Source organism: Phocoena phocoena, chromosome 9 (assembly GCF_963924675.1).
Source record: "Phocoena phocoena chromosome 9, mPhoPho1.1, whole genome shotgun sequence".
NCBI lineage: Eukaryota > Metazoa > Chordata > Mammalia > Artiodactyla > Phocoenidae > Phocoena > Phocoena phocoena.
Genome location: NC_089227.1, coordinates 30729290 through 30739094, shown reverse-complemented (window position 1 = coordinate 30739094; position 9805 = coordinate 30729290). Strand labels below are relative to the sequence as shown.

Here is a 9805-nt window from a genome sequence, read left to right as displayed (position 1 = left end):
GCAGAGGACACAGGTTCGTGCCCTGGCCCGGGAAGATCCCACATGCCGCGGAGCGTCTGGGCCCGTGAGCCATGGCCGCTGAGCCTGCGCGTCCGGAGCCTGTGCTCCGCAACGGGAGAGGCCACAACAGTGAGAGGCCCGCGTACCGGAAAAAAAAGTAAGTTACAAGAGGAGACCTTTAAAAAGTAAGGCTGCAGTTATCAGCTGCCAGCAGACATTATTTTGAGAACGGCTGGTGGCATCCAAGTCTGACACAGCTCAGAAAACTCAAGTTCTTAGCAATACAGGGATTTGCCTGAAATCACACCCACAGTGTCATCTAGTTATTTCTTGCATGTCTTAAACCATAGCTACTCCATTTTGACTCTTAATTGTAATATTCCCCTTAAGAGCCAAAGCAGATGTCACCATTAATGATGTTAGTGTTTCTCTAGGTATGAGAGGAGCAAGAATCTGGCCCATAAAATCTTCTCCTGAAAATATCTATCTCTCTGAAGGCCTGCTCTGCCAGTTTTTCCCAGAGCACAGAGTGCCTCATTCCTGTCTCCACCCTGAACTCCTTTTCAGGGGGTGTTGAAGGTCAGCAGCTGCAGCTGCTCGTGATTTATTAATCTTTGTAGAGGCAGACAGCAAGTGCCAATGGCGAGTGCCAATTTCCAGTCAGCAGGGCCCCTTCATGGTCATAAAGTTGACCATGGTTTGGGGGGCATTTCATTCCACAGTGCTAGGAATGCTCATTCCCAGGCCTAGCAAAGTGTTTTCCGAGTTTAAGTTTAAATCTTATTCTGTAGAACGGTATAGCCAAAAATTTAAAAAAATATATAGCAGAAAACATAACCACCCCACTAGTCCTGTAACGTAAAACCTTTAGTTCTCAGTTCATATGTAACAGTATTATCTAGGTTCACAGTCAGGACATTGGTAGATAGTGGTGCCTGCCTTGAGATTGACATAGCCTTACTAAAAATCTAAGTTTTACACTTTGACCAAATTCAGGACATTCACATTAATTTGAAAAGCCAAAAATACATACTACACAGCAGGCTGCACCTGATAATGAAACACTTTATTCTGCATCAAGGTATCTGGAAAATGAAGCTGCATTTGGGGCACGTTACAGATGAGGAATGATCCATATGTGGTGAGTACAAAACTCAATTACAACAGAATTATTTCCTAGCATTACCAGATACTCCATTACCAATGCTTAATTGAAAGTAAAACATGATTTGCCACACTAGAAGGCTAGAAGTGAAACATGACAGAATTTAAACAGGCAGATATAAATGTAGCACCTATCTGTATTTAAAAAAAAAAAAAGTTGGAAAAATCAAATACTGAGGAAGAGCTCTGGCCTTAAGCACATTTCACCCAAAATCCAACCAGAAAGCCAGTCCATTACTTTTTTTTTTAAAGCAATTCATTGTATGGAAGAAAATGATGAATGCTAGATGAATTCAGTGACAAAAAGGGCACTTTTTGGCTAAAACTACAAAATAAACTGATTTTCTGAAAACATTTAGGAAAACATTTCAAGTCATTTTCAAAATGTTTAAAGGATACAGTGATCTTCAGAAAAACTTACCTAGTCTGTAGAAATTCATCTTGAAATACAAATGAAGCAAAATGATTTAAGGGTTATATATATGCCCTTCAGATCAGTATAATATAACGACTGTGATCATTTAATGAACAAAAGAAACACAATTCTGAGAGCAGTGTGGCCTTGGAGACCACCCACACCCACATAACTGTACATACCAGGCTTTGCCATCAAGGTAGGAAATGGGCGAATGCGTTCCGTATCAAAGGTCAAATGTATTATTATATCACAGTCATTCAAATTATATTCCAAAAGTTGTTCTTGTATTTTTCTACCTTTTGACTTATTTTCAAATAACTGGTTGCAGAGAATACAGAAATCCTGCTGCAATTTATGTAATATTCTAGGTGGCCTTTCATTCTTCTTGATTTATCATTGCTTAAAATCTTCAAAATAGCTTAGTGTGAGGCTCATGACAGTGCCTGGCACGGGGAGATGTAGCCTTTTTATTGCCTTTAAACACTGTCACACCGTCTGACTGCCCCATTGGTCTTCACAAAGCAATTCTTTTGGGGTCTGCTCCAAGCACAGACCAACTGGTCTGAAATATATTGGCAAACTAAGCATCCTGTAAGGCAAGCTGAAGCTTTCTTCTTGCCAATCAATTTAAAGTTCACAGGAGCTGCATGTCTCCATAGATACACTTGCTTTAGGTAGTGATAGTCAAAAGCACAAAGCATTTATGCATTCAATCACATAGCCAAACAAAAAAACCCTGAAGTCTCCTGAAGCCATTTATTAAAACTAGCCGTTCCAAAACCTCCTGCAGCCACTTTGCTCTGTTAGTACCATCAAAAACTTCCCTACCATAAACAAAAAAATAAATGGTATTTGCTGCTCTCCAAATATAGGCACTGCTCTGTATCACTGAACGTTTACTGGATTTTCCAACTAATAACTGTCAAAAGCCTCAAAAAACCTGAAATTAATTTTCCAGCTTTACTGTCACCAGCCAGAAGTAAAATTTTTTTCTCAGTTATTTGCCTGTTAGCTAATTTTATTTTTTAAAAAACAGTTGGACTTATCTTTATAAAGTATATAAAATTTTCAGAAAAAAACAAAACAATTTTGCTTTCATTGCATTACTGAATACCTGAGGTAGTTGAGTAAAAATGCACATTTAATACCCCTGCCAACACCATTCAGCACTTCCCTTAGGTTATTTGTGTTAGTGTTAGATAAAACTGAGAACAGTTTTTCTATGCTAACAGCTTAACATTTAAGTTCTTGTAATAATCCTATTCTGATCCAATTTTAACAATTGGACATAGGAGCAATCTATTTTTATTTACTTGATGAATTTAGTAAATGCACCATTAAGCCAATTTCTGGCATTATGGGGGAATGAATATTAAGAAAAATTAGAATATTTGTTATACTGAGAATACAACAAAAGGGAAGTGCAGAGCTCCTCTCTTTCCCTCCCTCACCCCCTAATTTTTTTCTTTTTTTAAAGCTGGGTGTCATACATTTCAGAGAGCATAAAGTATACATTCTCACAGAGACAGGAGTTCGAAAGTTGCCTGGTCCTCAGAAACAACCGGCTAGGTAAAAACTTGTGCATGTGATTCTGGATAGGGGTTCAGCGCCCGTCTGTTGGTTAAGCAATCTGTCTTTGGTTTGGCATCTGCCTCTGTGGTGGGCTGTCTCCTGAGCCTTCACTTCCGTCTTGACTGAGGTGGTCCACTTTGCAGAGCTTTCTGCTGTTGGTGCTGCTTTACCTGAGTCAGAATTTCCTGAATTTTTCTCTGGGCAACCTGCAGTAGGAGAGAGCTTTGAAATTTCTACCTGATCAAGTATGACCAAAAGTTAATGTACTCTTCCATTTCAACAACTTCAAATTGAAACTTATTTGAAGATTAAAGATACATACTTAGTTTCTCCTAGCAGAGTCTCTGAACTCACCTGCTTAAAGGGGGATTAAAAGTGTTAAGCACCAAGCAGCCTGAAATATTTATATGACATGGGGACACGCATGGGAGGAGGATCACTCAGGAAGAAGGAAGAAGCAGAAGAGCTCACTTATCACACTAGAGCCCACTTGCCTGGCAAGCATAGAAGTGACCAGTTATTTTGACCACCACTTGGTCATTCTCATCAGGCGTCTGGTCACGAGGGACAACCACTTCTGCACTTGACAAATTCTGGAGCTCATTCACCTGAAGGAGATAAATACAAATCATGTTAAGTGGAGTTGTTCTTTTTTTTTTTAAATTACCATTTCCTTACTATGTAACCAAAATACTGAGCTTTGGCTTTATATTTATAATCTCATCTAATAATACTAATAATTCTATCCGTTTACTAGTATTGTCCCCATTTCAAGGTAATTAAAACTAAGCCTTAGTGAAAGAAACTGACTCGCCCACAGTTGCATAAGTTAATGACACAACCAGATTCAACCCCTGAAAATCTGATTCCAAAATACACACTTTGAATCACTTCAGAATTGTAAATAGCTTTGAAAATGACTTGGAAGTTTTATGTGTTAGAAACTGGAAACCATTTGCTTTTTTCAGTTACAGAGGTGTAAGTTATAAATGTAGATGAAATTTTTTAAAGTTTCTTTTCATGTCATTAAGTGTTTGCACAATAAAAGTAAAAAGCTGATGTATAACAACAGAAAATGCAAAATGCCCCTTATAAATATGAGACAGTTCTCCCATACAAAGTGGTCTGAAAGAGAGGCACTGCTTTCACTGGTAGCTGACACCAACACCCAGGAGGAACAAAAGGCAGTCTTCTCCAAACCTTGGCCCAGACGGTCCTGCTTTTTTATAAGTTAGCCAAAATTTAGGGACTTGGAACTCCTAAGTACCTTTCAACGCTTTCCCTTTCATACCACTGCACAGGTTTTGCTGAAGTACTTGCCGTTTTGCCTCCTTTTCCAATAACTCTGCCAGCAGCAAAGGATGGCACTCTGATGTGAGCTTCAAGTTTCACCTCTTCTTTAGGACTAACAAAGTTTTCTTCTTTAATTTTTCCATAAATTCTTCCCTGAGCCTACAGATGAGAACATATCTCATCAGTGTCATTCATGTAGGAAATGCAAAAAGGTCCATTAACTTTAAAGATGGCCCGGATCCACTGGAACAGACCTTTGCAGTGATACATCTGCATTTGATAGATTGTGGAACGTTGCACAAGAGGTGGAAAAGTAAGGAAGTCCTAGAAAAGGTTGACAACAATAATAACTATACATCACAGATGAGGCAATTGAATGATTGATAAAATAAGATTAAACCATATTCTTCTGACAAAAACGGTTAAAGGCAATAAGTTAGCAGTCAGCCGAACTAAAATTTTTGCAAATGACCATTTGCTCTCCAGTCTTGAAAGGTAAAACCTCTCCTGTTGGCAATAAGATAGTAACTGCATTTTTCTTGAGTAAAAGGGACTGCAGAGGAACTACAGAGCCACCTATGCGAGGCTCACAAGAAGCCAAGCCGCTGTCTAAATGGGCCAGCGAGGGATTTTCTAGTTAAACATTTCTTCATCTTAGCCAGATGGTTTCTACTTCGACTAAGGCTACAAAATCAAGTTAACATACACATCTGACAGTTATAGTCAAACACATCCTGTCACTTGCTGCATACAACTAGAAGTTATACATAATAAACCTCTCCTATTATGTACAACCATTAATTTGCTCTGGTATACACCAAAGGAAAAAGGAGTCAGAGTTGGTTTCATCTGACAAGCTGCCACAGCAGAGAACAAGAACAAAAGTACCGAACACGTTTTCACTGGTGCAGAAATGATAAGCTCATTTTAGGGGGTTACAGAAAAAAAAAAAAAAAAATCCATCTTAGTACCCTGTCTTCCATTCATCCTCAGTCTCAGGCCACAGATGTAGCTATCAACACAGTCAAAGGACACAACGGATATACACTGTCCTCCAATACAAGCTCTCGAATGCATAAGAAAAAATATGGGTTAGGAGGTTTACTATTACTTAGATGTCTAAAATAAAATAATTTGTTATTATCACTGATCACATAAATGACATTTAAGCATTACAGCTTTTCTTAAATGTCCCACTTAAGACAACTGAACAATACAGGCATAGGAGGATACAGGGAAACAAACTCTGAATTCCCCAGCATACAAGCATTATGAAAACTGCAAGATAGTTAATTCCATTTGTAGAATAATAAGACCATAATTGATGTTTGTATTTATCTTTTAGTATTTCAAACTAAAAGTGACTGTCTCTGTAAGTCTGGGATAGGAAGCAATTTTCAGCATCTCTGAGTTTTGATCTGAACTGCCTGGACCACAAGGACCACCTCCTACTTATGAGGAAGTAAATTTCTTGACCCAAGTTTGAGGCTAGCCAACTGTACCCCACATCTCAAAGCGCCTCCTTTTGTTTCCTGTTCTTCCTGTAAATGAAGTGAAAAAAGCTTCCGATTTTTAGTGAAAAATAGAGGTCAAAGAAAGTGATGGTTTAAAAGGAGGGAAGAAGTGGGCACTTGTTAACTTAGCCACATTTTAGAGCTAAGAGAAGTAGGTTAAAGAGTTATCCTGTTAACACAGCTGCTAGGCGGTAGGAACAAGACAGGAGTTTTGGATAAACTGCACTGAATTGAGTAGCTGCTTTTACCTATGACAAACAGGACACCCTACTGAGTTTATGAGAGAAATCACATACTCAAAGGTATACGTTTGTGAATTTGAGGATCTGGCAGGGTCTTGAGTCTGATTCATCCCAGGTCTGCTCAGCACCACCACCAGCACATTTATGTTGTACTTCCTGTGTCAGGCACTATTCTAAGCAATTCATATATTGTTTAAACCTTATCTAGATTTTGTGGGTGTTTTTAACCCCGATTTTATAGATGAGGAACTAGGCAGAGAAAGGCTAAGTAACTTGCCCAAGGTCACACCACTGGTAAATGGTAAAGCTGGGCTTTGAACCAGCAGCCTGGCTACCAGGTCTCTGCTCTTCATCACCCTGCTACACCACCTCTCAGGACATGGTGGGAGGCATTCCAGCCCCAAAGGCCCCAAACCCCAGTATGACCAATGGTTCACACCAGGACAAATGCTGTAAGAGTTCCTGCCATTTCTACCTCTAAAACTCAAAAGATTAGAGTGGCTTGTTGACCGACTGTGGACAAGGGCTAACGGTTAACCCAAGGGTAAGAGCAAACAGGGACATTTTAATTCAAGGTTGAGGCCTCTCTGGGACAAGAGGAAAAACTTGAGAACAGCAAGGCATATGAATCAGACTTGTAAATTTCAGTCGTAAGGTCTCACCTTCACACATGCTAACAGGGCATTGAGCAAATTCTCCTTTGGGAGATAGTCAAAACCAACAACCATTACAGAACTCTCAAAATTAACCAAAGGCTTTGGTTTATTTTTAAAGTGTAATTTGCGGTATGTTTCTACTCTGTTCTTAGTCTTAGAAATTTCCATTGAGAGATTCTTTCTACTATTAGATTTTTTTACAGGAGAAGCCAGGTTATGGATTTCCCAAGAAGACATCCATTCATTTGTTACCTGTGCACACACTCCAGAGCACATACCTTGAACTGAGCCTCCGGTGGCCCAGTGATAATCACCATCCTCACTTTAGCATCTGGCGCTTCAGCTGGAGCGATCTGTAACAGACCCAGTAACGGGTTATGACACTTCCAGGTGCCACCAACAGAAGTGTTACACCAACCAGCCTGTCATTTGCACATGACTTACTGAAATGTAGAATGAAAGCCTTCTGGAAGGTAGTTACACGAAGCAGTGATTAATGTGGATTCATTGGTTATGGCTCCTGCCCTATACTGTGTACTTACACTGTGCCTGGCCCTAATGTAAAAGTCCAGATGCAGCCTCTACCTAACCCTCACTATTTCCTGACGAGGTACTGCCTCATGGAGAGGCCAAAGGCTGGAGAAGGTGAGTCACCTGGCCCCTGATCACACAGTCCAGTGAAGCTGGAGGGAGAGCTGGGTCTGGCTTCACCATCACATTCTTTTGTCACTACACCAGTGGGTGCTCAAAGGGTGGTTCTTAGCCCACGCGCATCACAACACCCTGGGCCTCCTGTATGTGCAAGAAACTGCTAGGTTCCCAGTCTAAGGCTATCGGTACGTTCTCCCAAAGTACACTCGCTGGACTAACATATGGAATAAACTAACATTAATTTGGCAGAAGAAAAGTAAACTCAGCCTCTTCTATTTTGGCAGAGCGTGTGAAATCACACAAAAAGCCCAGGCTAGGGAATTGTTGCAGAGACTGTTGAAGGGGGAGGAAACCAGCATTCCCTTAGTAAGAAAGGATTTGGGGAGTTGGATGGTAGGAAGTGTTTTAAAAGAAAAAATTTTGCTAGATATTTGCTGTGCAAGAAGCAATTCCCTACAGTAAATAATGAGAACAGGAAGCAAAAAGTACAATAAAAGCCATCCCAACTACCACCCAGTATGATCACTGTCAACTACTTATAGTCTAGTAGGCCCTTCTCCACACCTTCATAATCAAAACAATGTTTTTTACTTTTAATAGACTCATGCTTCCTCCCTCAAAATAAAGCTAACATTTCTGTTACTTAGACCCAAATTAATACTATTCCTACTTTATTGCTGGGCACTAGTTTTGAATCTGTAAAACAAGCCAATAATTACTTCCTTTTAGACCACACTCTTAGGATTATTCACAGGAAACCCCAAAAAGAAGGTATCATTCTTCATCTTTCTGACTAAGGTTTCGTTTTTTTAAAAAGGATCTTTGTCAACACTGGTGATAGAGGGCTGGGGCTGAGGGCACTTGTACACTGAGGTTAGGAGTACAAATTGCTACAATCTCTCAAAAGCCTGAAAAAAGCACATGCCCTGTGACTCACCAAACCCACTTCTGTAGACTTACGTTAAAGGATAAGGTTATATATGACAATCTGACCAAAAGAACTTTGTCTACCCCTGTGCAGGTTAAATTAGGAACAATCTTAATGTCCAGTAAGTTAACACAAATGATTATGATTTGGTAATACCAAATATATGCCTATTAAAGTAAGTACATATATGGACATTTACATTATGGAAATGCAGCAAAGTGTTAGGAGTGCTGATGAATCTTTCAGATTATGCATGTTTCAGACTTTTTGGAAACAAAAATATTTTAACCTCATCATAAAACCTCCATTAAAGCCAGAAAAAGAGCCAAACGTCTAAATACCCAGTTCTTCTTGTTCATGAAATGTTCATCGCAGTTTTTCCAAAACAAAGCTGCTAGGTTCTTTTTGCATGTGTGAGCATGTTTTACAGATTAACGCAGTAATCAGGAAACTAATAGGATAGTAAAGTTAGTTCACCCCTTGGTCTTTTATCATGTCTTTTCCTTTACCCATTTATTTTGGCTGCATTTTCTGCTCACGTTATTTTGTTATCTTTTGCTACAAGAGAGACTATGAGGGCTTTCCTGTGTGTTTTGTTTTTTTATTAACTGTGTAGTTTACATACAGTAATGCTCACTCCTTTGGCACCAAATACATAGTTGTAAATACCACCACAATCAACATAAAAACAGCTTCTGTCACTCAAAATTTCCTCATGCCGCCTTTGTTTTCAACCCCTCCACCTCCAACTCCTAGCAACCACTGATTTTTTTTCCCCTCAATTTCCATAGTTGTCTTTTCCAGAATTTTCATATAAGTGGAATCATACAGTATGTGGCCTTTTGAGTCTTCTTTCTCTTAGCATAATACATGTGATTCACTCAAGTTGTTTTATGTATCAACAGTTCCCTCCTTTTTACTGCTAAGTAATTATTACGTAGACAGGCCACAGTTTATGCATCTGCCAGCTGATGAACATTTGCTTCTTCCCCATTTCCCAGTTATAAATAAAGATACTATAAACATTTGAGTGCAGTGTGGTTTTTTTGGTACTATATTCAAATTTAAAAATTCATTAAATATTTGTAAAATTGGACTTCCCTGGTGGCACAGTGGTTAAGAATCTGCCTGCCAATGCAGGGGACACAGGTTCAAGCCCTGTTCTGGGAAGATCTCACATGCCGCGGAGCAACTAAGCATGTGCACCACAGCTACAAAGCCTGCGCTACCGAGCCCGTGTGCCGCAACTACTGAAGCCCACGCGCCTGGAGCCTGTGCTCCGCAACAAGAGAAGCCACTGCAATGAGAAGCCCGCGCACCGCAACGAAGAATAGCCCCTGCTTGCTGCAACTAGAGAAAGCCTGTGC

The 9805-nt window shown here is 39.8% G+C and overlaps 1 protein-coding gene across 2 annotated transcripts in view; it reads right to left on the bottom strand.

Annotated features, from left to right (window-relative positions):
- Positions 1–3261: 3261 nt before the first annotated feature.
- IGF2BP3 (insulin like growth factor 2 mRNA binding protein 3) overlaps positions 3262–9805 on the bottom strand; it is a 137912-nt gene continuing 131368 nt past the window's right edge. For both annotated transcript variants that reach the window (XM_065883523.1, XM_065883524.1), the window contains 4 exons: positions 7138–7212; positions 4475–4606; positions 3649–3762; positions 3262–3360 (listed from right to left, as the gene is read on the bottom strand). In XM_065883523.1, the coding sequence (XP_065739595.1) occupies positions 3262–3360; positions 3649–3762; positions 4475–4606; positions 7138–7212 (420 nt within the window). The remainder of the gene's footprint in view (positions 3361–3648; positions 3763–4474; positions 4607–7137; positions 7213–9805) is intronic.